Source organism: Emys orbicularis, chromosome 12, assembly GCF_028017835.1.
Source record: "Emys orbicularis isolate rEmyOrb1 chromosome 12, rEmyOrb1.hap1, whole genome shotgun sequence".
NCBI classification, from domain to species: Eukaryota; Metazoa; Chordata; order Testudines; family Emydidae; genus Emys; species Emys orbicularis.
In genome coordinates, this window is record NC_088694.1 from 52421066 (window position 1) to 52438645 (window position 17580).

General features: G+C 47.7%; 1 gene segment (V, D, J or C); it reads right to left on the reverse strand.

Moving 5' to 3' along the window:
* Nucleotides 1-857: 857 nt before the first annotated feature.
* LOC135886395 (immunoglobulin heavy variable 4-59-like) lies at nucleotides 858-7535 on the reverse strand. The segment is given in 4 exon segments: nucleotides 858-1016; nucleotides 2187-2317; nucleotides 6923-7273; nucleotides 7490-7535. Coding segments are annotated over 4 exon segments (687 nt in total).
* Between the last annotated feature and the right edge of the window lie 10045 nt (nucleotides 7536-17580).

Here is a 17580-nt window from a genome sequence, read left to right on the forward strand (position 1 = left end):
TGTCTTGCTGTTAAGTGTAAGACAACCGAGCCCTTAGGGGCAGATTTTTAAAGGTATTTAGGCACCCAGAAGGATTTTCAATAGCATCTAGGTGCCAAAAACTAATTAATTTCAATGGTAATTAGGTGCCTAGATGATTTTGGGAGTCCCACTAGGCCCCTAAACCCCTTTAGAAATCTGACCGGACCAGGGGCGCTAGAACAATTTGCATAGTGGGGGTGCCTAGAGCCAGTGAACCAAACTGTAAATCCTGCATATGACAGAAACCACTTCAAGACAGGGGGCGCGGCAGCACCCCTAGTTCCAGCTCTTGTGGACCCGACTGGAATGATGTACTGATATATTGAAAAAGCCCTTGGCAGTTCGGCTGGTTTTTCACAAGTTGGATGGCGGGTGTGTTCCCACCAGTGGGGCTAGGAAGCGTCTCCAAAGCCCAAAGTGTACGGTATGGCATTGGGCACAAAATCCAAGACGGTTCCCCCGGATTCCTCATCCTCCAACTCCACCAACCTCCCCTGCATATTTCCTTTCGATTTGTGTGGATTCTAGTTGGGGAAACCCCATATCTGGCTTGTCTACACGATCAAAAGGACCGCAGCAAGGTGGGGGTGTGAATCGATCCCGCTATAGCCCGTTGTGGCCTAATTGCTGGTGTCACTGTGGAGATTTGAATTCTTAGCTCCTTAGAACGCTTTGGTCTAGTGCCCTTTGAAACCGGAGTAGCTCAGAGCGCTCTGGCGAGCTCTTAATCCGGGTCATGAGGATACAGGCAAACAGTAGGCTAGTGCAGGGGTAGATTCATCCCCCACCTCACTGTTGCCATAGACAAGTGAGTTAAGCTGGTCTCCCGGCGCTGCTCAGAATCCGCTTCCCATTTTTGTACGGGTCCCTGCTTTGCTCTGTATCACTGTGTAGCTCCTGGCGCAGTAATAGGTGGCGGTGTCTGCGGCTGTCAGCGAGCGGAGCTGCAGGGAGAACTGGTTCTTGGAAGGGTTCACCGAGATGGTGATGCGACTCTGGAGGGAAGAGGCGTAGTTTGTGCCTCCCCCTTGCGCTATATTCCCCACCCATTCCAGCCCTTTCCCGGGACTCTGTCAGATCCAGTTCCACCAGCAACATCTACTGCCAAGGGTGTCCGAGGAGGCGCCTGAGATGGAGCAGGTGAGGCTGAGAGTCTCTGAGGGTTTTAGAGTCCCGGGCCCTGACTCCACCAGCTGCACTTGTGACAGGACACCTGTGGAAAAGACAGAGCCGTGTGAATTCATCCCACAACCCATTCATCCCCTGGTGCTGTGCAGATTGGTCCCACCCAATACTCACATGAGGGGGCGGCCAGCAGGAGAAGGAATACAAATAATGGCTTCATGATTGCACTGTCAGAGAATAGAGCCTCTCTCCGAAATGCCAGAGAATCTGAGCTTTCTACCTCCAGGAGCGTGTGTTTATAGAGGACACGCGTGGGCAGGGATTTGCATGCAGATATCCCTCAGGGGATATAAGAGAGGAGAGGGGTTGAAAGGGAAATGAGAACACTCCGTGCCTTACACAAAGGAGACACACGAGTCAGATCTACAGCTACAGATTTTGAATCATAGGATTGTCCAGCAGAAATTGGAATGACCCGGGCGGCTCAGGGCATGTGCGGGTCTCGGTCTGGGCATCATCTCGGGTATTGTCAAAGGCTGCAGGGAGAAGTGGTTCTTGGATGTGTCTGTAGATGATGGTTCGGCCTTTCCAAGCGTGGGAATAAACTGAATCTCTCCCCATACATCATGTGGTCTATCCATTGCAGTCCTTTTGCAGCAGGCTGCCAGACCCAATTCCAAGAGTGATAACTCCGAGTGGTGGAAAGGTTTGAGACGTCACAGCTCAGCGTGAGGTTCTCTCCTCCCTTCCCCATTCTCTGGGGGTACTTGGCCCTGCCTCCGCCTGGGGGCGATGGACCAGGTGACCTCTGGAGATCCACTCCAGCCCTACATTTCTAGGATTCTGTGATTCCTGGCACGGACTAGACCAACTGGATTTCAGAGAGGACACCTTTCGGGGAGTAAAGAAGGAGCAACTATATGAGCGAAAGGCAGTTATAGAGAGAAACAATTCTCTCCCTATTTTTCCCAATGCACATATGAAGGACTAGCTAATAGAAGATTGACGTCTGTAGGGATTTTATATTTATGCACAGTTACTGTGGAAGACTTGGGCTCCAGGTTCTGGACGACATATTCCTGGATGAACATTGGAGTATCTAGAATCAGAGACTTGTGTTTAAACAGGGACTCACTGGGGGCAGAGGTGTACATGGGGTTTTCACCCAATGCTGAAGGGAAATTAAAGGGTTCGAGAGGGAGGTTTCCAGTTTAAAGAGGATGCTTCCTCTGGGATATGCCCTCATAGATGGAGAAAATACATTTCAGAGTCGTGGGCCTTCAAGCACAAAGTCTAGTTACGGGCGTACAGAGTAGCACTCAGTGGGAGTTAAGTATGTAGCCCAGGCTTTCTTTCAGAACTGCTACTAGATGCATATCTGCATTTTAGGCACCTAAACACCATTGAAAATCTGGCTCATGATGCTGAAAACTATTTATAAAGGCCAGCATCGTCACTGAAAGTGTTTGTCTCAAACTATTTTTTCTCCTCTTTCAAGGGAATACTTTCCCACAGACTTGTGCACAATTTACCTGTGTAACTCATTGCCTCAGGAGATCATGACGGCCAAGGCTTTATCGCCATGAATGATCATTTTATTGTTAGATTATGTTCATCTACACATTTATGAATACTATAGAAAATGGGTTATTTCCCCAGTCATTCACCTTTGGTGTAACTCAGTGGTAACTCCGTTGGAGTAAAAGTGGATGAATCTCCATTCACTTTCTTTCTTTCTTTCTTTCTTTCTTTCTTTCTTTCTTTCTTTCTTTCTTTCTTTCTTTCTTTCTTATCATAACGCGTGTAATAAAAAATCAGATGCGCACAGAGGAGTTTATAAATTGTGCAGGGTATCCTAGATATTTGTAATAAATATGTTTACCATGGATTTTTCACTTTCTATGTTAAAGGAATTTGACGTCTATGTTATCAGGTGGAAGGAATACACGTTGTTTGCTTGCTATTGTGTTTTAAAAGCAGTTATATTCCTTATCCCCCCATTGTTCTCCCATTAACATGCCCCCCTCTCTAGAGGAACTCAGACTGAATGGAGGCGCTAACCGATTTCAAGCATCAGTTACAATCTCCCCTTTCCATTACAACTTGCGGATGACAAGACCTGGGTAAAGGTGATGCAGAACCACACTCGGAGTCTCCCCGCTGTACTCAGCGCCTCACTGCACTATTTAAAAAACACTTCCCCCTTTCGTATGGCTGCCTGCTTGTGTGTCCCTGAGTGTTGCCTCTGGTGCAGTGATAGGTGGCGGTGTCTGCAGCTGTCAGCGAGCGGAGCTGCAGGGAGACCTGGTTCTTGGAAGTGTCTTGTGTGAGGGTCATTTGACTCTGCACAGAGCTGGAGTACTCAGTGTACTCTCCTCAGCAGCTGGGACCGGGCAGTTCTGTGTCTCCGGAGAGACTGAGGTGCCTCCAATCAGGGGTTTGGATTTAAACAGGAACCCCCGGGACAGGGATTTGCATGCGAGTTTCCCGGCGTCAATATAAGAGATGGCAGAGTGTGAGCTCTGTCTGTACATGGGGCTCTCTCCCTGGGACGGGTGTCTTCCACAGAGTGAATTCAGCTCAGGAAGCTGTGAAACCGCCTAAGGTATTTGACCCCCAAACTCAGTTTAAATAAATAGCATTTAGTCATTTAACACTCTTAAAGGTCTTGGAGATTCTCAGCCAACTATAAGTACAGGACAGCACTTTCTTAGGAATGAAGGAATATTTGGAGACGAGAAATCATACCCCTTCTCTTGTGATTTTGGTTGGGATTTCAAAAGAGCACAAGGGAGTTAGGAACCCAAATGCCATCGAATTTCAGTGGGATTTCGGCGTTTAATTCCCTTGCACCATCTCTGAAATCCTATCCCACATTCGTAGAGATTTGTCATGTTAGCAAAAGCACTACAGTTACTGTACAGCCCTAGATACATTTCTAGTTAATAAAGGCGTTATTGAAATCAGCTGAGTTAAATGGGCTGATATGAATGCTCTCTGTATGTAATGAGTTAGTGGAGTTATATTTGCTGCCTTTAGGAGACAGTAATTGTCTGAGAATATCCTTTCTTCCCTTCCGTTCGATATTATATCCAATGCATTCTCTACCAGGACCCCTTTGAAGATATGACCCAGGTTCATATCCTGGGTAATATCTGCCCGATGAACGTTTGTTTTTGGCAACTCTTTGCAGGAAGGTATTTTTGAGCTTAAGTCATATTTCTGGTCCTTGATGCTTCTCAGGGTTCCGTCCCCACTCTGAACTCTGGGGTACAGATATGAGGACCTGCATGAAAGACTCCCTACGTTTATATTCCACCAGCTTAGGTTAAAAACTTCCCCAAGGTACCAATTCCTTTCCTTATCCTTGGACGGTATTGCTGCCACTACCAAGTGATTTAAACAGACATTCAGGGGGGGCACTTGGAGCCCTATCCCCCCAAAATATCCCCCCAAGTCCCTTCACCCCCGTTCCTGGGGAGGCTTGAGAATAATATGCCAACAAAATAGGTTAAAAAGGTAAGCACAGACCAGACCCTTGTGTTTTTAGGACACTAAAAACCAACCAGGTTCTTAAAAGAAGAACTTTATTATAAGAAATAAATAAATAAAAGAAGCACCTATGTAAAATGAGGATGGAAGGTAAGTTTAAAGGGTAATAAAAAGATTTAAAACAGAGAGGATTCCCCTCTAGACTCAACTTCAAAGTTACAAAACAGGAATAAACTTCCCTCTTGGCATAGGGAAAATTCACAAGCTAAAACAAAAGATAATCTAATGCATTTTCTTGCTATTGCTTACAATTTCTGTAATTTTAGATGTATCATTTCAGTAGGAGCTGGATTACCTGCTTGGTTTCTCTCTCTCTCTCTTTGTCTCAAGAGGGAACACACAGAGAGCACAAACAAAACCTTCTCCCCCACCCAGATTTAAAAGTATATTCTTTCCCCATTGGTCCTTCTGGTCAGGTGCCAACTAGGTTAATTGAACTGATTAACCCCTTACAGGTAAGTATCAGAGGGGTAGCAGTGTTAGTCTGGATCTGTAAAAAGCAACAAAGAGTTCTGTGGCACCTTAAAGACTAACAGATGTATTGGAGCATAAGCTTTCGTGGGTGAAATACCAGTGTCTGACGAAGTGGGTATTCACCCACGAAAGCTTATGCTCCAATACGTCTGTTAGTCTATAAGGTGCCACAGGACCCTCTGTTGCTTTTTACAGGTAAGTGATTCTGTACCTATGGCCAGGAGGGATTTTATATTACTGCATACACAAAGGTTGTTAACCTTCCATTTATATTTATGACAATGCTACTTGAGCTAGTGTTACTTATCACTGTCATTTTGCTCTAACCCAAGCAACAGGATAAACATTTTTGTACCTTGCTGTCATTCTGAGCCGCTAAGAGATCCCTGTTCCACTTCCCCACTTTCCTTGTGAAGTTTACAGGTGTTTGTTTTCTTGTTGTTAATACAGCATCCAAGCCTGAACTAAGTATTTTGTGAAAGAAATACAAAGACACTTTCCCACCGTCCGTCTATCTATCTATCTATCTATCTATCTATCTATCTATCTATCTATCTATCTATCTATCTATCTATCTATCTATCTATCTATCTATCTATCTATCTATCATCATAACCTATTCTCTCTCTCTCTCTCTTTCTCCCTCCCCCCCCCCCCATTACATATTCAAGCGCTGCACAATCCATAATGCATTTATACTCATAATACCCTTGTCAGGAAGGGCTGTGATATTATCGCCACATTTCATATGGGGAACGGAGGCACAGAAGGAATAAGCGTGGTTCCCAATGTCACACAGGAAAGTTGTGGCTGTGGTTGGAATGGAAAGTGGGTGGCCTGAGGCCCAGGTTAGCGCCCTAACACTGGATCCTACTGTCTCTCGGAGTCATGGTGCTTGGACTGTCCGTCTTCCATCTCTGCCTGTCAAGCTCTCTTCGTTCTTATATTGTGGTAATTTAACTTTATTGCTCTCTCTCCCTCTCTCTCTCCCTCTCTCTGACGTATCACACTTATCTGAGCATCTTGAACAATAATAAGAGCTGAGAATTTTGAACGGAGCCCAAGGGATGACAGCTCCTAAGGAATTTCTGCCAGATTTCGGGGCTTAATTCCCTTAGGTCCCTTTTAATATCCTGACCAACATGTACTCGTATCCCGAAGTTTCGAAACTAATACATCTGAAAGCCAGGTATTTTTAAAAGCATGTAGGCAACAGATGGGAATTTCAGAAATCGTTATGGGCCCATTGCAATCAAGGAGTTTTAGGCTCCTAGGTGCTTACGAAAATTCCCTTAGGCACCTAAATCCCTTTAAGAATCTGGCTCCTCGGTTCCTGATTCACGTAGGTGCTTCTCAAAACATTACAGATCAACATAATTTCTTCAGTACGTCGCTTTCTGTCTCTTTCACTATTTCTGTTTCCCGACCAGTGTGGAAGGACTGGATTTGCTAGTTAGTTGGTCTCTCAACCCCTTGGAAGATCTGTAAGATTGAACTATGTTGGACAAGAGCCGGTAGTGATTTTAGAAATATTGCTACCAGGGGGTTGAGGCATGTCACTAAAGCTCATGATCCTCCTCTTTGTTGCATCACTTTGGTCCACGGAGATATATAAAATCCCCTCAGATTCCTTACCCGCCTCCCCTTTCCTTTTCTTTCTATTTACACGCATTTGAATGATCTGAATAACAGCTCTTTCCGTTCAGATTGTCTCCCTGCGCTAATCGGAATCTGCTTCCCCTTTTTGTACCGGTCCCTGCTTCGCTCTCTGTCACTGTGTCTCTCCTGGTGCAGTAATACACGGCGGTGTCTGCAGCTGTCAGCGAGCGGAGCTGCAGGGAGAACTGGTTCTTGGCAGTGTCTTGTGCGATGGTCGTTCGACTCTGCAGAGAGCTGGCGTAGTTAGTGGACCACTGGCTCGGTCTGTAGTAAATGCACCCTACCCATTCCAGCCCTTTCCCCACAGGCTGCCGGATCCAGTCCCAGGTGACACTGGTGCTAGAAACCGAGTCTCCGGAGATGGTACAAGTTAGTGTCAGGGACTCCCTGGGTTTCACCGCTCCCGGGCCCGTTTCCCGCAGCTGCACTTGGGAGAGGACACCTGGGAAGGAAACACAGAAATGAATCCATGAGCCAGGCTCCTATCCCCTGGGAGTGGGGAACATGTGAAAATTAAACATCCTGAGACAGCGCTTAAGGGAGTGAGGAACCCAACTATCACTGAACTCCATTGGCATCCAGGCGCTTCACTCCCTTGAAACATCTCTTCTGCAATCACTGCAGCAAGGAACCCTCCTGACCCCCAACAGACACGTACCTGAAGGGGCCTCCAGCATGAACAGGAAAATCAGCAGCAGGTTCATCTTAAGTGAAGGTGCAAACTGTCCCCAGCAGCCAGGACCAGGCAGTTCTGTGTCTGGGGAGAGACTGGGGCTCTTCCAATCCGGGGTTTGTTTTTAAACAGGAACCCCCGGGGGGGGGGGGGGGCAGGGATTTGCATGCCTGTTTCACAACGTGAATATAAGAGATGACAGAGTTTGATTTTTGTTTACACATGGGGATCTCGCCGTGGGACGCATGTTCCCCTGACACAGTGAATTCAGCTCAGCAAAGTGTGAAACCGCCTAAGGTATTTGGACGCCCAAATTAAATTTAAATAAATAGGATTTGGTCATTTAACACTCCTAGGGGTCTTTGAGCTTCTCAGACAAATATAAATGCAGGACAGCGCCTTCTTAGGAATGAAGGAATATTTGGAGAAGGGAAATTATACCTCTTTTCTTGTGGTTTTCGTTGGGATTTCAAAAGAGCCCATGAGAATTAGGAACTCAAATGCTATCGAAATTCAGTAGGATTTGGGCCCTTAGTTCCCTTACAGCATATTTGTAATCCTATTCCTGTTAGGTAGAGATTAATTATACTGTTGGCAAAAGCGCTATATTTACTGTACAGTCCTAGATACATTTCCAGTTAATAAGGGCTTTATTCAAATCAGGAGAGTTAAATGGGAGTCTTTCGGCTGATATCAATGTGCTTTCGATCACATCAGCTAGTGGAGTTATATTTGCTGCCTTCAGACGACAGTAATCGTCTGAGAATATCCCTTTCCGAAAAGCACTACAAAAAACAAACAAACAAACAAACAAACAAACCAGTGCGGTTAGTCTGTGTGTGCATTTGTGTGTGTGAGAGTCACAGACAGGCAGCTGAGGACAGGAGTTTTCACACTCACTGTCTCTCCGCTACGAGCTGTAGAACTCCAGCGCCCCCAGCAGAGAGTTTCTCCTTAGACAGCGAGGGCAGGTTTTTGTCTGAGCTCAGCCCGGCTTCCCCTCACTGTGTCTCGCACAGTGATACCGGGCGGTGTCCTTGGGCTTCAGGCCGGTCAGTTGCAGATACAGCAGGTTGTTGGAGTTGTCTCTGGAGATGGTGAATCGGCCTTTCACTGAGTCTGCGTAATATTGTTGGCTCCCATCAGTGTAAATGAGTGAGACCCACTCCAGCCCCTTCCCGGGAGCCTGACGGACCCAGCTCATAGCGTAGCTGCTGAAGGGGAACCCGGAGGCTTTGCAGGAGAGGGGAGAGAGTCTCCGGGCTTTTCACATCCCCTCCAGACTCCACCAGCTGGACCTGGGACCGGGCACCTGGGAATAGAAAGATATCATACATCGCATTGATATTCGGAGCAATAATAGACAGTTACCTCCCTCCGCCCCCCGCCAATGGGTGAGAGGGGAGAAAATACCTTCCAGAGCCACTGCAAGGAACACTACATGGAGCCATAGCCTCATTTTCCCGGGTGTCAGAGGGGAAAGTTCTCAGGGGACTGGCTGGTCACTGCACAGACACAGGGGCTGTGGATTGTGTCTCCGGGTGAAGCCTGGGCAGAGAGAGGCACAGATTTAAACAGGAAACTGTCCCCCTGATTTGCATATCCTGCTCCTTATAAGACACACAAACTCCTTCCCTGAGTGATCTCATTTCTTGCCCTCGGATTCCGGGAGAAGGGGGCGGGGGATGTGTGCATCACTCTGTCCCAAATCCCAGTGAAACCCAAGGGGATTTTTAAGTGGCTTCATTTGATATCAGATCAGGTCTCATGTGTTTGTGTGGAGTCCAGCACAATGGGAACCTTGTCCTGACTGGCTCCGGAGAGGGGCTTTGTCAAAAAGCAGAAACAGAGGAAGGGGGAGTGAGGGATTGTAGCATAAAAGAGAGAAAGGAAGCTGCAGTCCTGCTAATGACAGCCCAGCGCCTCTAGTTCCCTGTGAATCGTTATTATCATCTTCATCTTCTTCATCATCATCCTCATCTTCATTCTCCTCTTCATTGCCATTTTTGGCGCATTCTCAAACTTTACCAGCAAAAATTTTATATAATCGTTCCCGATAGTTTCTCATCTCTAACAAGGGGACAGCAGCAGTTCCCTGTCTCACGGAGGTGTTGTGAAAGCAACTACATTAAACGCTGTGAGGGGCTAATGTATTACCATTTTTGGGGCCCTAGAAAAGCCTGTGATAAGACCGAGAGTCCTGGATCACTATTATTCTGCTATAATGTTATACTGAATAATAACAATAATAGTAACAATAATATTATTAATAATAGTAATTAATAATTATTATTAATACTTTATTATGTCTATTGTGGTTGGGCCTGGGAGCCCCGTTTTGGATCCCACTAGTTCAAGCACCAATCTCAGAACAGACTTTCCCTCTCCCAGATTTGTTTGCTGTATGTAATTTATTTTGCATCAGTCCCAGCACCCGGGGAGTGCAGAGGTGCTGGGTGTGGGGGGGGGAAGAAGGGGACCCCCCGATGTGTCAATGGCAGGAGGACGATTTGGGAAAGCCCCCCTCATACACGTGTTCCTGTCCCTGTGGAAACATCCAAGTTGGGTAAATTCCCGGAACAGGAAAGTGGAGGTGACGGGTGGGGATTGGTAGATTCCCCTCTTTTTCTTTCGTTTCTCCTCGGCAGATTTTGGTGTTTGATCCCCACCAGAAGCGAACTGATTCTGAAAGAGACAGGACAGTTATTTGTCTGAGCTCAACCCGGCTTCCCTCCAGTGTGTGTCTCCCGCACAGTGATACCGGGCGGTGTCCTCGGCTTCAGGCTGGTCATTTGCAGGTACAGCAGGTTGTTGGGGTTGTCAGTAATCACTGAAGGTGAACCCGGAGGCTTTGCAGGAGAGGCGGAGAGAGTCTCTGGGCTTTTTCACATCCCCTCCGGACTCCACCAGCAGCCCCTGTGACCCGGCACCTGCAAGGAAAGAAACAATGAGATCCCTGCAGACCTGGCTACTAGTGAGATTGATACAAAACCTGGGGGCTCCCCAGTGTCTTCGGACAAACAATGCACCTGTGGAAACAGTTGCAATCAGAAGGAAATGGAGCCAGAATGCCATGTTCCGGACTGTTTTTTTTTTTTCCTTTTGCCTGGCACTGCCCAGACACTGGGAAGGGGGGCGGAAACGGATTGTCCAGCCAAGAGCTGCAGGGTGCGGGGAAGGGCTGGCTTTATAGAGGAAGCTGAGTGAGAGAATTTGCATCGCCTGCTTTTTATGAGAGAGAAATAAATTATACCCCCGCCCCCAAGTGTGTTGCATGGACTAGCAGGGTGAATAGCTGAGAGCGAGCTGGGAATCCCCCCTGCAGTGTTAGTGGGGCACTGAGGTAGTGGGACGGTGATGTGCAGATGGGATGTCTTTGAGCAATATGGGGATACTTCTAGAATAGTCAAAGGAGGCGAAGGGAGTTGGGCTTGGAGTGCAGGGCTGTCTTTAACTGAATACCACTGCAGAATGTATTACTAAGCGCTGAAAACGTCTTCTTAATCTTCTTCCTTCCGTTATAAGAAGAATGGGAGACAGTACATTAAACTCTATCAATGCTGCACTAAGAGACAGAATCATTATTTATTATTATTCTACCAGCACCATAAAATTAGTGGGGATTTGGGGGTCAGGATCCCCTCTGCTGTGAAAGTCGCAGCCCCAGAGGCGCCATGGTGCTCAGTCACGCTGTGAATATTATTTCCCGGGTAGGAGGCAGTGTGCTCAGATGTCGGGCCCAGTTCCCGTAAGTGGTGGGCGAACCTTTGCAGAGATTGGTTTGTAAAATCTGAGAGTTGGGGCTGGGTTATTCAAGGGTTTTTAGGGGAGACAGTAGCTCACTGGGTCTCTGAGTAGCGCCATGGGATGTACAAGGCCGGAACAAGATTTGTCCCAGGTTAATGAACCATAGAGAAATACCTAAACACCCGCTAATATTGGCTTCCACCAGACGGGTTATTCACTAGTGTATTCACTAGTCAACATAAGGGTATCACGGTCTGTTCCCTACTTCTGCTTGTAATGATCACTGCAAACCACAATAGGAAACTTGGGATTATTTCTCTCCTGTAATGCTGCTCTCTCTATTTCTTTTCCTTTGGTGTATTTTTTCTGGGGTGTGAGTGTAGTTATTTAAGATGGAATTGTGTGTGTGCGGGGCGGGGTGTCTATGAATTGATACATTAAGGGCGAACCTCACAAGGGGACATGGCTGTTGCAAGACTGTTGGACTTGCTATAAGTAATTAAAGATTCATTAGAGCAGAGACTTGAGTCTCCTTCTGAATCCCAGAGTGTCCTAACCCCTGGGCTGTAGAGTGACTCACTTCCCTGCTCTCTCTGGCCCAATACATATCACCAGCCAGGCACCTAGGGGATTTCGGCGCCTACAGGGTGCCGGCTTTGAGGATCTCGGTGGCACGTCCGATTTAGGCACATAAGGTGGCAGTTAGGTGCTGAATTCCCTTTGTGGATCTCGCCCTGAACACACACTGAAAGCCCCTGGCAGGTGGCTGTCCAGCGCTCCTAGGCTCCATCCAGAATTCACACCTATCTGCCCAGGCTGAGATTTTCTAAAGCTCCCGAGGGATTATAATAGGAATGAGGTGCCCGTATCTCTAGGCCAGCTTGGAAAACCTCAGCCTGGCTTTAGAGAGGGGTATAAATAATATGTTTTCATTTACTTTAATGTCGGTTCTCTCAGCCTGGGCTATTGGGAGGTGGAGGGGGGTGAGGAAAGGCGGGAAGGAGTGGAGTGAGGGGCACAGAGTGTATTAGAGGAGAAGGGAAAGTTGTCCATGGTGACATTTAGAAGGTGACCTTAGCAAGCCGCTGCCTGGCTCCTGCTTTGGAACAGGTCTGGGGACCCGCCTGTGGGTGCAAATGGGAGAAGCTTAGGGGAGAGTAGAGGGACGATTCAGGCAGCTCTGAAGGGAGATCATTATTCACCATTTATATTCATATTTGTGTTCACACTCCTATTCCCATTCACACTCCACTTCCCATTTATATTCGGATTGTAAACTCAGTGGGGTAGAGAGAAGTCTGATGGTCTGTGTTTGTACCGTGCCTAGGACAATGGGATCCTAGCCTATGATTGGAGACCCTAGGAGCTAGTATCAAAACCACCACCAACTCCACCACCACTGAGCATCATAATCATTTACTTAGTTAATTATTAATAAGCAATGAAGTGTAGACAGAAGAGTTCTCATTTTTTCTGGTTTTAGATTTTGTATGATGTAATATTCAGAAATTCTACTATTACTGCTACTTAATAATACAATATTTCTGTTCCCACTTATATTCAGACCCCTATAACCGTTCACGCTGAATCACGTATTTCTATTCCCATTACCACTAACACTCCTATTCCTCTTTATATTCCCCTTCCTGTTCACCCACACACTCCCATTCCCACTTCCAATCACACTCACATTCCTATTCTCTTTCATGCTCACAGTCCTATTTCTGTTCACACGGATATTCCTCTTCCAGTCCGATTCATATTCCCATTCCCATCCTTTTGCACAAATGGGAATCACTCAGAGCATTTGGCCCTGAATTCATTCTAAGACCTAACAGAATCAGGTCTCTCTGTTGGAATGTCCCCCCAGCAGTGCTGTCAGTCACTGCAAAGGTTACACAAAGGAGGCCGCCTGGTCTATAGGATCATAGGAGAGAAGATGCTACACTGAGCCAGAACATCACAGGATTTGTCCTTTTTTGGAAGAGAGGGCAAGGACAACGTGTTGTGGGGAGTGGGAGGGGAGGTGGAAGGAGTGTTTATAAACCTATTAATGTCTGTGATTAAACATCTGGATTCTTATTTGGCCTGCTGGGCAATTCACCGTGAGAAAGAACATGGCATTACACCCCTGATTTCTTTGTTCACTTTCTTTTGTCCTCACCGGGCTCATTGTAACTCGCAGACCTTGAGCGCCACCAAGAGCACCAGCCTCATGCCCTTGCAGAGGTAGGGTTTTTGTCTCAGCTCAGACCGGTTTTCACTCACTGTGACGCCGCACAGTAATACCGGGCGGTGTCCTCTGGCTTCAGGCTGCTCATGTCTAAATAGGCCAGGTTTTGGGAGTTGTCCCTGGAGGTGGTGAATCGCCCTTTGACAGAAGCGGCGTAATATTCCTTACTCCCATCGAAGAAAATCACGGAGACCCACTCCAGTCCCTTCCCGGGAGCTTGTCGGAGCCAGTGCATCCCGGCCTGGCTGAAATCAAATCCAGAGCCTTTACAGGTGAGGCGCAGAGATTGTCCCGGCTGCTTAATGTCTCCTCCGGACTCCACCAGCCGAGCCTGAGCCCCTGCCCCTGAGGATATAAAAGCTCATTAACAATCCAGATAACGGTGCTGATGCTAAGAATATTACTAACAGTGCTGCTGCTAATATGATTGATGCTTCTGTTAATATGACAACTGATCATAATTCTGATTAGAATATTACCATAAATTATTTAATAACAAGGGTATCTCCATTTTCCCACAGAAGAAATACACACCTTGGAAAGCTGTCATAACGAAAAGGAAATGCAGCCAAAACATCATGTGTGTTTGCTGGGAAAAGTTCTCTAGAGGGTCGGGCCAGTCTCTGCAGACACCGGGAGCTGCAGGTTCCCAACCCAAGGGGAACCGCCGGCTTTAAGCAGGGACTGCAATTACTCGATTTGCATATCCTCGCTCTTAAAATGCAGTCTCAGAGGCTGGGATTTCATTTCTCGCTGAGGTCCCTTGTCCCGGGCTGTGGGAGATGCCATGATACGGTATTAGACCCTGAGAGAATAGAAACATATTCAAACTAATCTAAAACACTGCACTTATCCATGCTGTGAAAGGATTGATTACACCCTTGGGTGACAAAAATACTCAGCTCTGTAACAGAGATTTAGGAAAGGACGGCGAGCTTTAGTGTCCCCTTTTCCGAGGTGGGTAAACTGAGGCACAGAGAAGGAAACTGATTTGCCCGAGGTCTGCTGGCTATTAGAAGAAAATCCAGGTCCCCTGAGACCCAGCCAGCCCAGTGTTCTAGTAACCACACTATGCTGCCTGAAACCTATTAATATAACATCCAAATAATCATTAGAGGACAGGGACTTCAAGATGGGCCACCCTTGTTGCCAGAAGAGTGCCCTGAAGAGCGGGCTATCCAGTCATTCTCATTCACACTCTGTCTTGCTCTCTCGTCACAGAGACTGTTTGTATTCTGTAACAAGTAGAAGAACTTCAACCGCAGCTCTATGGAGATGAGTCGCCCAGAAAACCTTCTAGCCCAGTGCCTGGGCACTGTCCTGGGAGGTAAAAAATCTACCTTGAATGCCAGTCTGTGACAGGCAGAGTGGGGCTGAGCATCAGGGTGCTTAATTCGCAGCTGTAATTTCCGTTGGGAGCCAGGTACCTCTAGGCAGGCGTTATAATAAGGAGCCTCAGACCCTTATGTGATGCGTACCCCAGGACTCCCTAGCTTATTGACAGAGCCAGTGCCCCAGTGGGGCGGGTCTGGTGTTTAAATGTTGTCTGAGTCTTTCCCCAGCTTTGCAAACCCTGAGCGCCCCAACCAGCCAACTCCAGAGCGTGGCTAAAACAGCGCTCGGTTTTTGTCCTAGTTCTCTGGCTGTGTGTCTCTGACACAGTAATACAGGGCGGTATCCTCCACTCTCAGGCTGCTGATTTGCAAATGCACCAGGCTGTTGGTGTTGCCTCTGGAGATAGCGAATCGCCCTTTCACGGAATCAGCGTAGTAGGCGCTCCCCTGGGCAGCAGCTCTGGCCAGCCACTCCAGCCCCCTCCCAGGGGCCAGACGGATCCAATCCATGAGATAACTGCTGAAGGGGAATCCGGAGGCTTTGCAGGAGAGGCGGAGAGAGTCTCCGGGCTTTTTCACAGCCCCTCCGGACTCCACCAGCTGGACCTGCGGCCTGGCCCCTGCAAATACAGATTTGTTTAGACCCCTGATTCTATCACACTCAGGAACCCGGGGGAGAGTACACTTTGTACTTTAATAGTTACCTGGGAGAACCGACAGTGAGAATTAAGTTCAGCCAAAATCTCATCTTCCTGGGTTTTGTGTAAGAAATTCCGAGGGGAGGAGTGAAAGTGAGAATGTGGGAAAACCCGTGTCTTCTTCTGGGAGGAGCTGCGGGGCCAGAGACTGGCAGGATTTAAACCGGGTGATTAGCTCTTGATTTGCATAGAGACCCCTTCATATAAGAGAGAGGTTCCCCTGGCTAAGCACCGTGAGCGAGGGGGGGAGGGATAGATAGATAGAGAGAGGGGGTGTACGGGGATAGATAGATAGATAGATAGATGGGGTGTATGGGGATAGAGAGAGAGAGAGAGAGGAAGGATGACTGTTGATAGATGATAGCTAGAGGGGGTGTATGGGGAAACAGATATGTGGCAAGGGAATGTTAAAGAGATGGTATTATTGAGTGATGCTCACACAGTAAGGATGGATAGTTGAATCCATAATGCGCCATGCATGGTACTAGGCTCTCAGCCTGGCTGGAGACCAGTTCATTGATGAGGTTAATCGGAGTGAGACAATGTACAGGGCAGGGAGTCGAATACGTGTGTAACATCTTAAACATACCCCACACAGCTCTCTGGCATCGACGAATAGGGATTCGGTCCCATTTATAGCTGCCAGAGTTTGTGTTTTCACCTATCCTGGGGAGGTTGTGTGGGGGCTCAGCATTGTCCGCTGGAGAGGAAAGAAAGAGGAAGGGACCCAACTAAGAATGTTCTGTCGTTTGCGGGAACTTGTATAAATTCCTTCCCCTTGCGTAAAATCAAAGAAGAGGAATGATAATAACAATAAAAAGGTTTGTTGTTGCTAGTCCCTTTCCCAGAAGTGATCTCATTTTCACTGACAGGCCTTGGGCGCCCCCAACACCAAAGTGCTTCTCTAATTACTGCAGGGGAGGTGTTTGTCTGAGCTCAGACCGGCTTCCCCTCACTGTGTCTCTCGCACAGTAATAGCGGGTGGTGTCCTCAGGCTTCAGGCCGGTCATTTGCAGATACAGCTCACTCTTGGAATCATCCCTGGAGATGGTGAATCGGCCTTTCACTGAATCAGGGTAATATGTATTGCCCGCACTGCTCGTTATAGTAGCAACCCATTCAAGTCCCTTCCTGGGAACCTGTCGAACCCAGCTCATCCAGTAGCTGCTGAAGGTGAAGCCGGAGGCTTTGCAGGAGAGGCGGAGAGAGTCTCCGGGCTTTTTCACATCCCCTCCGGACTCCACCAGCGCCTGGGACCGGACACCTGGGAATAAAGACAGGCCATTAATATCGGTATAAAAACAGCGGTAACACAATATTCTTCTGACTCTGCCAGTTATTCAGAGGAGGAAAATACCTTCCAAAGCTGCTACAGCGAAAATTACAAGGAGCAAAAATCCCATTTTCCCGGGTGCTGGAGGGGAAAGTTCTCAGGGGACTGGCTGGTCACTGCACAGACCCAGGGGCTGCGGATTGTGTCTCCAGGTGCAGCTTGGGCAGGGAGAGGCACAGATTTAAACAGGAAACTGTCTCCCTCATTTGCATGTCCCCGCGTTATAAGAGACACACACTCCTGCTGCCAGTGATCTGACTGACTCGCCCTAGGGCTCCGGGTGCGGGAGTCAGACTGTCCCGGCCTGTGTGTCTGTGCAGCGCCGGGCACAGGGCGCTGCGTCCTCCTGACACTTCCGGACCCCTGGGAGGAATGAACAGTTCCCTGCAGTGACTGTATTTCCTCACCCAGGAACTTAGGGCCTGGTTACTGTAGAGTGACATGGCGAGGGGAGGGGAGGGGAGACTCAGCTCTGGAGCCCCGTCCCGTGCGCAGAGGGGCCATGTGACGTCGGTCAGTGGGGCCCATGTCCAGCGAGGCTTTAGGCAGCACTGAAGGGAGATTGTTATTCATGATTGATTTTCATGTTAACACTTCTATTCCCATTTAGACTCCACTTCCCATTCATACGGGGATTCTGTAAAATAAAACTGAGCACAAATCAGTGCCTTTGTGTTGGTTATTGGTGTTGATTCCTGTATTTTCTTAAATGTGGCCATTTTAAGAGCAGG